We start from the raw sequence: 16,263 nt of genomic DNA on the forward strand, positions 1-16,263 counted from the left end.
TAAAATATGAAAGCCAACATTGTGTATATTCAATTCACCCAATCGCCACCTTATGCAACACTAGTGCCACTCTGCAAAAGAAAGAAGTATGTGAAAAGTGGTATCCATTTCTAACACTTGCAGAAGGGAAGAAAAGCGTACCACTGAAAAAGACATGAATAAGCTAGCACAAAGTTTAGAATCAAGTTAGTAACTTCCACAAAAGTGCAATTAAATATGTTTCGTTAGAGATTTTATTAACGTTTATAAACCTTTATAAGAAGAATATCAAGACTTTGTAAACAAATGCACAGATTCATGTACATGTTCTATAATGATATGAAACTTGCAAGTTTCAGCAACTGACACAATTAGCACATAAGTGCACATCCTCCCAGACCGCTCTTCTGTGGTACTTTCCTTCAAGTTCTGCTTGGTGCCCTAGAGGACACAGGTGAGCAGCTCTCCTCCGGCCCTTGCCCTCCTCCTCACCACCTCCTGTCCTTCAGCCCACTTTGCTCGAGTGCCCACAGAGCCACAGAGAGATGGCCTGGGAGGCTGCTCTAGCCTCTCCACTCTTGCTAATGGGATGTGGCTGCTACTAGAGTCTGGTATCTTTGGAGAAAATAAAAGTAGGAATGGGCAGAATATAAAGCTAATCACTCCAATATTTTTTTTCTCCATTACATTATATACTTTATTTAAAAGATTTTTTTAAACTGCTTTTGATATCTTATCCTTAAAAATCACTGAAGCTACCAAGTCTTTTTTTGTATGTATATAAAATTTTTATGTAAAGAAGGAGGGCCGTAAATATATATAAATTCATATTTGTTTATATTTGCATAAATAAAGTCTGTAAAGATATACAAAAATTAACAAGTTTAGGGGAGAGGTAGAAAACTGGGCATACAGGAGACAGGTGTGGGAAATTCTTTGTTATATACTTCATATTTTTGAGTTAAAAAACAAGCTCATTAAGAAATAATCTAGGCTGAATTTGAACTCATAAACTTAAAATTTCCCTACATTTAATGCCTAAAACTAAGAGATTTTAACTTGAAATTATCTACGAAAATGCAAAAAAAAATAGGCTTTTATACTTGCTATGTTCACGGTGAATCAATCAAAATCACTCTTTTCTCTCCCCCTACGTCTCCGTGATGCAATTAGTGGCCCATATTATCACCAGAGGATATGCAGAATGCACACAGTCAAGCTGCTTTTCTCCTTATGGATAGTTCAATCCAACATCATGACAGCAAATATAGACCAAACAAAAGTGTTTTCAGAACTATGACTTCCATTGAATGCTTGGCTAACACTTTCTTTATATAGTGAAATCCAACCCAGCTAAACCAGAACCTCCAGAGCACTAGTCAACACAAGCATTGTCTTAGTCAGACTTTGTTGAACATTGTTTCACCTGTTTTATTTGTAAAGAGATATTAAAAACAGATCTGGAAAGGCATACACAGCTAAGTCAACTGTCAGCTAACAATATAGAGGAATGTATTAGTGTATAAGGCATAGAGAGTTCTAGGTCACATTTACAAAAAAATTATTCTACATATAAGGTATCTAAAAATAATCATTTGCCAACTCCTTCCAAAGCCAGTAATAAGGAATGCTGATTTCGTTTTTACTACTTGGAGATAAGGAAGAAGGGCCAAAAGTTTGTACAAGGTCCAACAAAGTATTTTTTCTAACTCATTTACAAGGGGGTCCTACAATATACTAAAACATTGATTAAAGTTTTCACGTAAGGACCTACGAGTAAGACTAAACCAGAACAGGCTTAATGCCATTTCACAGTATTGCTTCAACCATCATAGAGAGTAATGACAAACACTACACTGTTTTTCATGGTTGTTTTGATATCTACAAATAAATTTTAAAATTATTCACAAAAACACAGATATAAATTTCTGATCACTGAAAACTGAAACCACTATTGGTTGTACGTATGTACTAGGACTCACACTGCAGAGAGGCATTTTATACCACTTAAACTTAAAATTACATTCTTTTGTTCACCCAAGAAGATTCTGAAGTCAACCAACATTAATGTAAAATTCGGGGGCTGGCCCCATGGCCTAGTGGTTAAGTTCGGCGCTTCAACAGGCCAGGTTCACAGGTTGGGATCTCAGGCGCAGACCTATACCACTCATCAGCTACGCTGTGGTGGCATCCTACATATAAAAAATAGAGGAAGACTGGCACAAATGTTAGCTCAGGGCTAATCTTCTTCAGCAAAAAAAAAAAGTTCAGAATTATTTTTGCCTATCACAGAACAAGCTAGACTTTAAAATATTTTCCTAAGTGGCACTACTCAGCTATGTTCATTTTGTGATAATGCTTTGAGCTATGCACTTATGATTTCTTTTTTAATTTTTAAAATTCTGACGATTGGTAAGAGTAGCAGCTTCTACTTCACAAATACATTTTAGGGAGTATCTACTAGATATGTTTGTGTGACAGTGAAATATGTTTCTGAAAAAACTGGCCAGAGTGAGTCAATTCCTATTTATTTCATTTTTCAATACATTATTTGTTCACTGCCTCAGCGAAGAGTCACTAGGCACCTACTAAGTGCCAGGCCCTGTTCTGGGCTACTACTGGGAACAGTGGATTCTACACCTAAGCATACAAACAAGACTGAAGCAAATACTGTCAGGCGCAGCTATGCTATTGTGCTGATTTAGATGAAGCTTCCTAGATAGTTCATTAGCAAATACCCTCACTAAAAAGCACTTTCTGCTAACTGCAGTTCACGTGTGTGATTCATAAAGGGTACGTATTTCACTGATGAATTCACTCACCCATCTATCTAATCACATCACATCATTCTAATAGCTTTACTGCCACTATTCTCTGAATTTACTAGGATAGATTAAAATAGTCACCACTGTATGAACCTCCTAAAACTGAAAATTTGGAATTGAGGCCCAGAAATCAGAACAGACTAACATGTCCATTAATAAGGCTTTTCTCACCTTATTAAAAGAATATTGATATTAACATAATAGCATATTACCTTCAATAATAGACTAGAATTTGGTATTTTTAAGAGTTAGAACAGATCATTCCAAAAGTATATCATTAATAACATGGAACAATAATCTCTGGTTTAGGAAATCTTAACTTATTAAATATGCACACACACATACACATAAACATAAGAAAATATATATCCGCTAGTCCTCTCATCCCAACTGAAACGCTGCCCTGTCCCAACCACTGACAATGAGGACACACAATTCAACATACCCTCACTGCTAAAGCCCATTTGAGCTCTTCTCATTCCTTTCTAATTTAAAGTTGTCCTTTCATGACTTTTTCCATTGAGGTTGTTCACGCTGCTCCCCTGAACCTCACTTTCCACATGAAAAGCAGAGCCTGAGTTTACACATTATAACACGCCCTCACACTAAACCACGTGCTCCGTTCCTCAGCCCTGGCCAAGCACTGCCCTGGCACATCCCCACTACTAAAGCCAGGATCTAAATACACCTACTTACATTCACTTCACAACGTTAAAAATTAAGTAAGGACAGCTAAAGATGAAGATTCTCTTAAAACTCAGTATAGAAATTCAACAGTATACACTAGTATATTTTATAAGAAAATGTCACCAGAATTAAAAGTTAACACAAATATAGATAATCAAAACATCTGGAACTACGAAGAAGAAAGAAAAAGCTTCAAGAGAGGTCCCTACAGTGCTGAGGACAGCGCCTTGCACAAAGAAGGAGCTCAGTAAATGGTGTTCAATAAATGCTGGTTTAAAAACGAATAAATAACTTGATCTGATCTGGTTTAAAAATTTTTAAAGCTCAATTCTAGAAATATAGGAATTCAACACCATAAGAACAACAATAAAAGATATAATCTGCTAAATCTCTTCTTCAGTCTCAAATATTCTGATATCATACAACTTAAATTTTCGTAATCCTATTAGATTCAGGGCACTCACTTAAAATACCAGGACTACCAGCAATTATTTACATGGAAGTGGATAAAAGAGCTAAGATTTTAATTTCTGCACCTATTGACTAAAAAGAAATATTGATCAAAAAAAGCTGCTTTCAAAAATAATTTTAATAATTCAGATACAAGGGTGGTTTTAGAATGTGCACATAGTTTATTACATTAATCAACCACAAAATTTCAACAGTGTATAAACATACAACCTATACAGCAAGGGAAAGATGGTAATTAAAATCCCTCCACTTGAAGCATTTTAAGCTTATGATACGATAAAAAGCACAAAGTGAAATTTTATTTCTGTACAAAGAGAGACAACTTGCTCTAATTTTTATATTATACTTTCATATGAAAATAAATAATCCTATTCACTAATAATCTAAGAGAAATCCCTGAATTGAGACAAACGAAAAACTGTCCAGAGGAATTATCCAGACAGGCAAGATACTCCAGCAGCATCTCAAAAATAAAACATCTAAACCCACTTTCCTGGTGTCCTAATGTATGAGAAATAAATGCTTCTGTGCATTTAAGAAATTACCTAATTTCATCAAACTTTACAAAGTCTCTTAAAATCAATTCTTCTTTGACTCGCTCATGAAGTGCTGCAACAGTCTCCCAGGAACGAGCTGCAACCTTTCTAACGCTGTGTAGACAAAACCAGGGTGTTCATTCACCTGGCACTTTGCAGAGGCTCTCAAAATATCAGATGAAGAGTCTCTCTTTATAAACTGGCCAAAATAATCAACACTAATAATCTTTAAATTGGCCTATTTTGGATAATACTAGAACACTATGAATAACTTTCCATCTGAATCTCAATTATCTACTTTTTTGAGAAGTCAATTTGGCACAGATACACTGAAAATGTAACTTAGTCATAGAAATCAGTGCTACAAGGCCACAATGCAGCACAAAGAGAATTACAATGTGGTTCACACAGCACAATTCTGTAGCGCCTCCCACAATATCAGTCAGTCAACTAGAAATATTTGTTAATGTTCATATGCAAGATACTAGGAAAGAAGAACGGAGAAAGCAAACTTGATCTCTGGCCTCAAGATCCTTGTACTTTAGTTGAGGTAACAGTTTACAAAGGATGCCAGAATGTTTTATAGCGTGTCTTTTGGAACCAGATTTTCACCTTGCAGTTTATCTTTTTTAATAATCTACCCTTTAAATACTATTAGGAATTAATATTAGCTAGCAAGCTATTACTAAAACAAAGTACTAAAACACATTTCCAACTTGTCAAGCCCTTGAGAATTAGTGATCCATGCCACCCAAGTGATTTAAATTATTTTAAAAGTCTGCAAAAGCATCAACTGGGAAACCAAGAACCAAAACCACGTATTTTTAATTTTCTGACTTAAAATATTGGATCACAAAATGACCAACTTTATAAAAGGAAGAGAAGAGATTAAGAAATCAAAGTTAAAATAAATATTAGAAACCCAACTAAGCTCTTGAAAACTAGAGGCTAAGACTTCATTATTATACTTAAAGCAAAATAATTTAGCAGTCTCTTTATGTCACTTTGTCATTCTAACCCAACTCCATCATTCTTCATTTTTCTTTTTTTTCCCTTTCTCTCTTTTTTTAAACATGCCTAACATTTTAATTCTTCAGGACTGTTCAACTGTATACCTACAAAATTACTTGGAGACTTGATAGGTAGGGCTAGGGCATCTAAAAAGTTAGAGACAAAGATGAAGAAGAAAATCATAAATTAAAATTCAGCAACAAATTATTTAACCTTTGGCCATTGTTTGAATTATGGTTTTATAAATCAGTAAAATATTGATTATTAACTTGTAATACCATAAAAGTATAGCTGCCCGGCACATCTCTAAACAATTAGAGATGGGAAGAAATGGTAGGAAAACAGTACCAGCTATTTATCCATAGTACCTCAAGAGGGAAATCCTTTATGCTGACATCTACAAAAGATTGGCAGTAATGAGGATCCATGTAAATCAAACTGTCATCTACAAGGACAAAACAGAAGACAAGTAATTCAAAAAACACCTTATTATTACACTGCTTACAATCCAATTTCTATGTAGAATAGCTGAAAAAACTCTGGGAGTAACAGCTTGCCAGACTGATATTCATTGACTGAAACATAGGTTTGCACAGGACAGATTAACTTTTGCATAATCAAATATGCTTGTACAAGCAGAATTTTTATAAAGTGATGAGACTGTCATTTAATTTTTGGTGATAAAATTACTTTCACAAACACACAATTATATTCTACAGTTTGCATATGAAAAATGTATTGCCCTACTTTACCCTGACAGGAAGAACATATTGCTTGTCATTTTATCATCAACTAGCACGGCTAAAACTGGTAAAAAGTAAATATGTAAATAGCAACTGCCAGAATGTGGCAACAATGTCTTCTGAAGTTTAGTGAAACCAATAAATTATACCTTGTTTATGCAATAACAGAAATTAAACATACATTTTACAGAATCCAATTACGTTGTGGACCAAATGACAAATGAGTGGCTATGGTAGGACTGATAATTTTATAAGGTACTCATTTTGCTCCATTAATCATCCTGTTTCTAGATGATCCTCTATTAACTCTCTGACTTTTAAAAGAAAACAATGAAGAAATATGTTTTACTAAATCACTAACCTTGAAATCCAGCAAAGTAATATGACTGTTTAGGTTTGCCACCAATAATACCCACACAATATTCAAGGCTTAAAATACCCTGTCAAAAGAAATTAATTCAGATTTAGAGTCAAGAGACAAATGGTAATTATTCGAAACAATCAAATTTGCATTACCAATATTAGTAGTCCCAAAATTTTTCACCACTAGTTTTATTTTTATTACATTTGCCCACATGTTCTGAAATCTTTCTGTCTACCAAACTATCTTCCATTTTCTTTAAATCACTCAACTTTAACATGACTAAATCAAATATCCTGATCAGCATGTCACTCAACAACAATCAACAACTACTACTCGCCAGATACAGAGAGAAACAACGGCACCACATCAAGGTAATAAAACTCCCGCCACAGCCAAAACACCTGGCCTTTCAGGCAGCTGGTGCAGCCTGACGGTGTGCAAGGCTGTGCTGTCCCCAGGCTTTTTGAAATGCTAGAAACAGTTCCTAGACCTGGTTACCGCTTTCACTGAACCGTGAGTCTCAGGATCCCAAACTAAAAACTATTTTCTAATCAAGAGCATTCACTTGACAAACGTTTTATGATGCTTCATTTGGAATAAATATAAAGACTAATGAAAACAATTTAATCCCAGAAAAATAATTATTATTCTGGTATTTAAAAACATTTTATTTTACAAATCATAAAATATCAGGGATACCTCAATAAATTATTTAGTATGCCCCTCAGCATCTATTCTAAGCAGAACTCTATTTAAGCTGGGCCAAATAATTCTATACCTTTCAAAAAAGACATGTCCAGTGAAATTAATGTCTTGTCAATAGTTCCTGCATTAATTTGGGCATATATTAGAAAACACTAATAATGATAAAACGTACATTATAAAACTCCAGAAGTATTAAAAAAAAAAGTTAAACTTTTCTTCTCTTAAATGAAAGGATGTTTTGAAATCTAAAAGATATAAAAATAATATATGAACAAATGCTTTTTTTCCTTAAGTAATCAAACCATAGTTTTTTTTAACTTAATTATTTTCTTAAAAATAATATGTGGTCATTGTAAAAGAACACACACATGGGGCTGGCACAGTGGCATAGCAGTTAAGTTCGCGTGTTCCACTTCGGTGGCCAGGGTTCATAGGTTCGGATCCCAGGCACAGACCTACACATAACTCCTCAGGCCATGCTGTAGTGGCATTCCACATACAAAACAGAGGAGCACTTGCACAGATGTTAGCTCAGTGACAATCTTCCTCAAGCAAAAAGAGGAAAATTGGCAACGGATGTTAGCTCAGGGCCACTCTTCCTCGCAAAAACAGAACAAACAAATAAATTAATTAAAATAAATTAAAAACACACACAGAAAATACATTAAAAAGTAAAAATTCCCCAAAACCCCAACACTTAGAGCTCATCATTATTAAAATCTGGGGGAAAAGCTTCTTGACATGTGGGTATATTACACATATTCACATAGAGATTTACAAATACAATTTTATATATGTGGAATCATATATAAATATACACATATGTACATACACAACATATGCTGTTGTAACTTCTGTCACTCATTATGTCATTAACATTTTCTTATCAATAAATATAGATCTTATTTAATGGCTGTAAAATATTCTATTTATGAAGATAACAAAATGTCCCTTAAAATCTCCCTCGTGAATTTTTACGTTGTTTCCAGGTTGTCACTGTTATAAATAACCCTCTAAAGAAGAACCGTGTATATTTTCAGTCTTGTGAAAATATCATACAGGTTTTTTTGGAAAGGAGAACTGCAACTGAAAAAATTAAATAAAACAGAGAAGGCAAGTTCAGTTAAAATTTTAGAGATAACTAAAAAATAAATTAGGAAGAACTTATACAAAAAATAAACACTTGATAATAAGTTATTATTCTATTGTTATTATCATTCTAGTAATAGTTCTATAATCCTATTGCCTTCCCCCTAAATAAAAATCCTGAGCACAATTAGAGAGGGCCTTCCTTTAACTTGAGGCACTCTGACCAGCTGGAACACAACGTTCCTCAGGGACCCACGAGGAAGTGAAAGTTCTAAGTTCCTCACAGCTGAGAAAAGAAAGAAAAACATATAACAAGAATCATCGCCGACTCTCCTCAGAAAAAGAATGATTCCAAGTAATGGAAGAAAGACTTGGCCCTTGGCATCTGTACTTCCTCTGCAGCAGACCAGAGCAGATTCAGCAGTAAACGTGCAGAAGCAGATCAGGAGCTGGAACGCCACTACACGTAAGGGGCTGTATCTTTGGAAACTTGAAACACTTTTCAGTTCCTAAAAAAGCGTCTTCACAGTTATCTAGTGGTCAGAATGTATTGAGCTGTATCCACAAAGCAATAAATAAGACTAAAGTAATCAGTCAAAAAGGCAAGGCCTAATTTGTCTTGCTGAAGAAAGAGAATATACTGGATTTTCCTCATTCCAGGTCATTTAAAAATATATAAATAAACAAACTGGCTGTGGTAAGGGCGGATAAAGCACCATCCCCAATTTCCTTCTCCTCACAGAATGCAGCAGGAGATGGTACCATCTCTGAAATACTGTGGAATTACCTTGATGAATAAATTTGAAAAACAGAATTGAATGGTGAATTTTAGAGAGTATGATGTAGAATAGTCTGGCAGGAAAAAATAGAACCGCTGACAAAGGAAGCAGAGGGAGGGGCCAACAAGGGGGTGGTGAGGTATAGGCAGAGGTGGACCATAAGGAGGAGGAAAAGGGGGAGAGCAGGAGGAGAAGGAGAGGAAGAAGCAAAATGCAGGAGGAAGAGGAAAATTATTTTCCTTTCAGGGCTATTAGACACTATTTTTTCACTTCTAAATGACTCTTTACATGCCCTCATTTTGGCTTTTGACCAAACCACCCCTGACCAAGCATAACACCTAGCATACAACCTACTTTACTCAACCATTTCAGTCATTTTTACCTGATAATAGAAAAATTAAAATGTCTCAATAGTCATTGCTCTCTTATTTTAGTGGACTATTAAATTAAATTTTAGGGGCCAGCCCGATAGCACAGAAGTTAAGTTCACATGTTCTGCTTCAGCAGCCCGGGGTTCAGTGGTTTGGATCCTGAGTGTGGACCTACACACCAAGTGTCAAGCCATGATGTGGAAGGCATCCCAAATATAAAGTAGAGGAAGATGGGCATGGATGTTATCTCAGGGCCAGTCTTCCTCAGCAAAAAAGAGGAGGATTGGTGGCAGATGTTAGCTCAGGGCTAACATTCCTCAAAAAAAAATAACTAATTAATTAATTAATTAAATTTTAGTGGACTAAGTATAAATTAAATTAGCAGAAGCTCAAAGAAATGTTAGAGTTTAAAAAGTCTATACTTTAGGGGGAAAAAACAAAGTTCTGGTCTCTGTTACTAGTAGGCTATCTAAACTTGAACATATCACTTAACTTCTCTCGGTCTTTTCTGTTGTATAAAGACAATCCGGTTCCTAGCTATTGTAAGGGCAAAATGAGATAAATCCATTTGAAAGTGTTACACAAATAGGAGAACTAACAATGATGTGAGAGCATCTCCTTCATCTATACTAGGTACTGAGGATCACTTTAACAGCTGACCATAGTTCATTTCACTACAATTCAGGCTCCAATGAATCACTCAAGAGCATTCGGCAGTCCTGCCATCTGATAAACACTATCAATACCACCAAATAGCAAAGCCCCCAGCCACATGAAACGTGCCTCGAAGCCATCTGCAGGCCCATCCATGAAGGATGAGGGTTTAGCTAAGGAGTCAGTCCCAAGATTGTCTCAATTTCTAATCTTCTCGTAGTGGTAGAGCAGGCAGAGGGAACCCAGTTCAGATTTGGTTACAACCTACAGAGACATGGCGACATGCCCAAAGTCCCAAAACCAACGGATTCGCTAGACGAAATGGTTCATAACTTCTCACATTCCACCAATAATTCAACTAAAGAGCCCGCACATTAGAAATCAAAATCCCACTTTTACCTAGGGGATTCATATGTTATCAACATATTATAGTATTATTAGTGATAAGTATGCCTGCAAAATTTTAGTAACTATTAAGAAAAGCCAATATACCAGCTGGAAGACTTGTATATACCATGTACTGAAAACAATTGCCCTAGATTTTTAGAATCAGCATGTTCCACCATATATACATAGGAACCACAATACGCAGTTAATACCTCATGTGGGGAACAAATTGTCACTGAATCATAAAAGACAAATCTAGACTTTATTTCAAGATTACTATATGCCATAGCACTCCATTCAAGAGGAATTCCATCTCTGGCCTTGGAAAAATAAGGCATTTTATTGAAACTATGAAAATAATATAAATACCATAATCTTAACCAGAAACTAAGTATTTCAAAAGTTATAGTTTTGTTACAACTGAATGTCTTGGTGCCCAAACAAGAAAACACATTAGACAGTTTCTTTTGGAAAAAAGAATTATGTGTTCTGAAATAGAACAGATTTTTAACTTGTTAATATGAAAAGAAAGTTGGAACCTCCCCCATCCATAATATCTTCCTCATTTCTGTCTATACACATAATCATTCTAACTACTTATTGACCTTATGGTGGCACAGGAAACAAATAAAGAGATAACGCAGCAGTAATAGAAAACTCAGTTTGTTTCAGTAATTACCTCAACATAGTTTAATGTGGGTTTTATGAATAAACACAGGTACATTCTTTTGAAAATCACAAGTAAGGATAATGGGAACTGTCGACATATTCCAGATTATGATTATTGCTGCATCTGTGTCTCCTTGATTAGCCACAAAGATAAAAAGGCTTTTCATTTTGTCATAGAACACTGTACTCTTCAACTCACACCTGATCTCATAATACTGAAATTTAAAGTCTCTAATGTCTAAATTTACAATCTACAACTAGAAAATCATCACTTACTTATACCCATCATTTAACAGAAAAAAGGCTGCAAATCTTCTGTATTTTCCATATTAGCTAGCATTGCCTTAAAATAATTTATCTCATCTTTCCTACCTTTACAAAATCTAAGTAGTCGGTGTTGGTTCTTTCTCCACCAAGTCTAACAGGAACTAGAATAATAACAGCTTTGTCATCTGCATGATCAGAAGCCATGGAAGCGCACTGTTTATCAATTACATCAGAACTGTAAACTGAGAAAAACATAATGAATATATATTAAATTTTACAAAAATGATTTTTGGAAACATTTTTACCCTAATTTCCCCCCACTGGCATATCATCTGATCTCTGACATCACTATCATCTCGAGTTAAAAAACACATCCCTCATTTATGCATTCAACAGACACTGAACAGCTACTGTATTGGGTTTCGGCTGTGAGCAAGATGGAGAAAAATCCCTGCCCTCATAGAGCATACCCTCTAATGTGGGGAAACAGACAATAAATAAGTAAAATATAAGATACGTCAGATGGTAATAGGTGCTTTGAAGAAAAACAAAGGGAGAAAGATGGATAGGAAATGCTGGGGTGGGGGGAGTGGAATTTAAAATAAGGTGGGAAGGAAGGCCTTATTAAAAACTAACATTTAAGTCAAGACATAAAGAAAGTAAGAAACCAAGAAATGCAGATATCTGGGAGAAGGGCATTGTGGGGACCAAGATCAGCAAGGGCAAATGCCTTAAGGCAGAAGCAGAGCTGGCATGTTTCAGGAACAAGCATATACACGCGTGCGCGCACACACACACACACACACACCCCCTGTGTCTCTGCAGGGACTTGAGCAAGGGGAACAACAGTGGAGGTGAGGTTAGTAGATAAAGTTACAGACTGGGGGAGAATGAAGACAAATTGTGTGAGCTCTTGAGGCCATTGTAAAGACTTCAGTTTTTACTTTGAGTGAGATGGGAAGCCACTGAAGAGATTTTTAGGAAGGGAATGTCCTGATCTGACTTACCCTCCACCAGTCTGGTTCCTCTGTGGATAACAGATGGGAGAGGGCAAGGGCTGAAGCACAGAGAACAGCTAGAAAGCCCCTGTAGTAATCCAGAAGACATGATGGAAGCTTGAACAAAGGCAGTAATTGTGAAGAGAGGTAATGGTCATGGGATGGTCATGTGGAGGTGGTGGAAAGTGATCAGTTTGAAGATAAAGAACTCCCTAAAACAGTAACATCAGCAAACAGAGTAGAGAGCTGCCATTTACAAAGACAAAGAAGACTGTAGGAGGGGAAAAAATAGGAGGGGGACTGGGAGCTCCGTTTTAGATAGGTTAAGTTTGAGATATCTATTAGACATGCAAGCAGGGAGGATGAGTAGGCAGTTAAGGACATAAAAGCCCGGGTTTGCGGGGAGGCCAAGGATGGACCTATAAATTCGGGAGTTCACAGCATACAGATGGTTCTGTAAAGCCATGAGACTGGTTGAGTTCAAATCCGTGCACAAAGAAAAAGAGATGAGGTCTAAGGGCTCAGCACAGCACAGCACAGCACACCAACAATTTCAGAGATCAGGGAGACAGGAAAAGCAGCAAAGGAGGCTGTGAGGGAGCAGAAGGAAAACCGGAAGAGGAGTGTTCTGGACACGAAGTAAACCAAACATTACAAGGAGGAAGTGGTCAACTGTGTCAAATGCTGCTGTAGACTGTGTGATGTGAGGACTGAGAAGTGACCAGTGGATTCAGCAAGATTAAATTATGGATTAGAGCAGTTCCAGTAGAGTGATGGGTGTGAGAGTCTAAACAGAACAGTTCAAGAGAAAATAGGATTTGATGGAAGCAAATACAGACAAAACTTTATTTTGTTTTGCTCAACAAAAAATAGTCTTATTCAAAACTTACTTATACCCACACCTCCTCTCAGATAACCAGTCTTCTGCCCCTCCACAGTTAGCCCCAGTTCTTCCCTTTAAATTCCAAGTTCAGATGATAAACTATCAAATTTATCAAACTAGCAAAACTATCAAACAGGAGCTGCTCACCAGCTCCCCTATCTCCCATAGTCAGTCTAAACCAAAGCTACAAAAATGCAACAACAGTTCTTTGCATGTTTCAATTCTACCATCTTACTTGTTCCAAACTATTCAGTAATGGCTTCTAATTATAAACTTTAAATTCTCTCACTTTTCTGAGGCAGGGCACACATGACAATCCCCTATCTTTGACTTTTCTGAACTAATACTCACTCCAATCAAATGAGCTTTACCTTCAGAGTTCTACTTCCCTCAGAAACAAATACTGCCACAAGTAAGACACAGTAGTAACATTTCCACTGGCATATACAACAAATTCTTCTTTATCAAATGCCTCTTACCTTTCATCTTCACTCAAAGCACATTTAATAGGGCCTGCTATTTTTTGAAGTTTTCTATGCTAGATGGGTATAAAAGCAAATAAGATCCTGATTTCAAAGTGTCTGGCTCTATTGTTTTGGTGTTTTTCCTCCACTTCCAACATATGAAAGGGCTATGAAATAGTCCAATTCCATCACAAAGGCTCTCAAGAGCAGTAACTCCCAAACAAATGATTCTGATACCCTCCCTTACCCCTGCCATGTTAACAATCAGTGATCTACAGGGAGATGCAGCTAATCACAAGGTGATATTACAAGTGAATTACAAGTGCAATATTTAATAGAGGTATGTCCAAAACGTTACAGAGTACAGAAAAATAAACTAATTCTGCCTGATGGGAGTTGAAAGGCTTCACCAAAGGTGTAATCTTTGAGTGTGTTCTTAAAGAATAAGTGAGTTACCAAGAAGTGTTGTTATTAAAATAATAAGGGGCATTCTAAGCAAAGGCAACAGAAAAGGCATGGAAAAAAGATAATAAAAGTATGTCCAAGGAACGACTTGAAGGTTGATAGTACTTTGGCGCATCAGCATGGAAGACAGTGTTGGGAGGCGATGCTAGAAATGTAGGCCAGGACAAATTGTAAAGGACTTTATGTGCTTTCTACGCTAAGGTAACTTAAGACTAGAGTCAATGGTCAATCGTAGGTTTTTAAATTAAGAGACATGATCAATTTCTTTGATCAGATGGATCAAAAAGAGAAAAGAAAGATAAGGAAACCAAGTTGAAGTCTAAGTTAGAGATAAAGGTCTAATCCAAATCAATGACAACAGAGAAGAGAGAACAGATTCCAGAAGTATTTTTTTAAGCATAATTGGTAAGCTTTGGTTGACAGGCTAGATATAAGCAACGAGAGAAGAGTCAAGAATGAGTGAGTGAATGCACGTGAACATGATGCCATTGGTAAAGAGAAAACAGAAAGCAAGAAAGGAGAAGGATGGGGGAATGGTACGTTTAGTTTTAAACAAGCTGATCTGAAGTGTTTGTAGAACGTCTAGGTGGAAATATTTGGAGGGCAGCAGAAAATACAAGTTACCTCCTCTGAGCACCAGTAGCACTAGAAATGCAGTTTAAAAGTTCTAGTGAATAGTGCATAGTCCTAACTACTTAAAGCCACAGAAAATGATGCAATTACAGAGGAAGAGAATACAGAATGAGAGGAGGAGAAACTAAATGGAAAGTGAAGCCTTTAAAAACACTAATGAAGGCCGAGGGAAAAAAATTATTGATAGAATCTGGCTTCGCCTAATTCCTAACCAGACAATCCATCAAAATACACTACACTACATAACATAAACTCTCCCTTTAGGATTCTTAAACATCAACGTTAAAAATTTTAAGATGTACTTCAAATTACACACACCACTTACATAATGAGTAACTCTGTGTTCTTTAACTAACAATATGTATGACTTAAAGACCAAGCCTGACCAGTATGAATAAAAGCACAAAAGGCAATGGCCGATACGAATAAAGGCACAAAAGGCAAATTCATAAATTTATTTAATGATTAATTGTTTAAGCACATTCTTTGGCTTAATTAGAACTCGTAACACAGCAAATTTTATTTGCAAGACTTTCTACCTGAAAAACAAATATAGTACCTGCAAAACTCATATATTCATTTGGAAGTTTACAACTCTCATGTTCATATGGCTGTAATCAAGGCTATCAGCCTTTCTTTAAAAACCAATGAACCTTAACAAACAAAAAGCATGTGTATTTGGCAACCACATTTCCACACTACAAGCACTAGTCAGTTATCAGGGTAACTTCAAGCATTTTGTACATATCCTTATAGTAAACACGACTGAAGTATATTTAACTTTCCCAAAGCATTAACATATTTTATCCTGTTAATAACATTTCTGTAAAAAATAAATTTAACAACACGAGGTGGCTTATTTTGAAGGCTTTTTTATTTTATTAGGAAATTTAAGGTCTCTATTTTAACCCCAAGAAAGTTTCAAAATTAGTACAGATATTGGTTATTAAACAGAAGACCAAAAACACTAAAACAAAGCAAAATTCTGGATGACAGCTGCATCATTAACAGGTGATTTACTGAAGTACTAGTGATGTTAGCTCAGGGCCAGTCTTCCTCAGCAAAAAGAGGAGGATTGAGGGTGGATGTTAACTCAGGGCTAATCTTCCTCAAAGAAAAGAAATATTTAATAAGTGCCTACTACATGTAGGGTGCTATGTAGGAACACAAATATGCAGAACAAGGTCTCTACCTTCGTAATCATTTACAGTATAATTGGGATAAGCTAAATACATATAAAAAGTCTGACCACAAATGGTGCTGGGAAAACTAGACAGCCACAT

At 36.0% G+C, this 16,263-nt stretch overlaps 1 protein-coding gene across 33 annotated transcripts in view; it reads right to left on the bottom strand.

Annotated features, from left to right (window-relative positions):
• The window catches only part of ATG4C (autophagy related 4C cysteine peptidase), a 155,475-nt gene that overhangs the window by 82,597 nt on the left and 56,615 nt on the right, over positions 1 to 16,263 (bottom strand). For 23 of the 33 annotated variants that reach the window (XR_011439390.1, XM_070268946.1, XM_070268947.1 and 20 more), the window contains 3 exons: positions 11,643 to 11,779; positions 6,614 to 6,692; positions 5,878 to 5,954 (listed from right to left, as the gene is read on the bottom strand). Coding sequence is in view for 32 of the 33 variants with exons in the window: in XM_070268946.1 (XP_070125047.1) it covers positions 5,878 to 5,954; positions 6,614 to 6,692; positions 11,643 to 11,779 (293 nt within the window). In the remaining variant the exon portion in view is untranslated. The remainder of the gene's footprint in view (positions 1 to 5,877; positions 5,955 to 6,613; positions 6,693 to 11,642; positions 11,780 to 16,263) is intronic. The other 10 variants (XM_070268952.1, XM_070268951.1, XM_070268973.1 and 7 more) reach the window with 2 other exon arrangements.

Source organism: Equus caballus, chromosome 5, assembly GCF_041296265.1.
Source record: "Equus caballus isolate H_3958 breed thoroughbred chromosome 5, TB-T2T, whole genome shotgun sequence".
NCBI classification, from domain to species: Eukaryota; Metazoa; Chordata; class Mammalia; order Perissodactyla; family Equidae; genus Equus; species Equus caballus.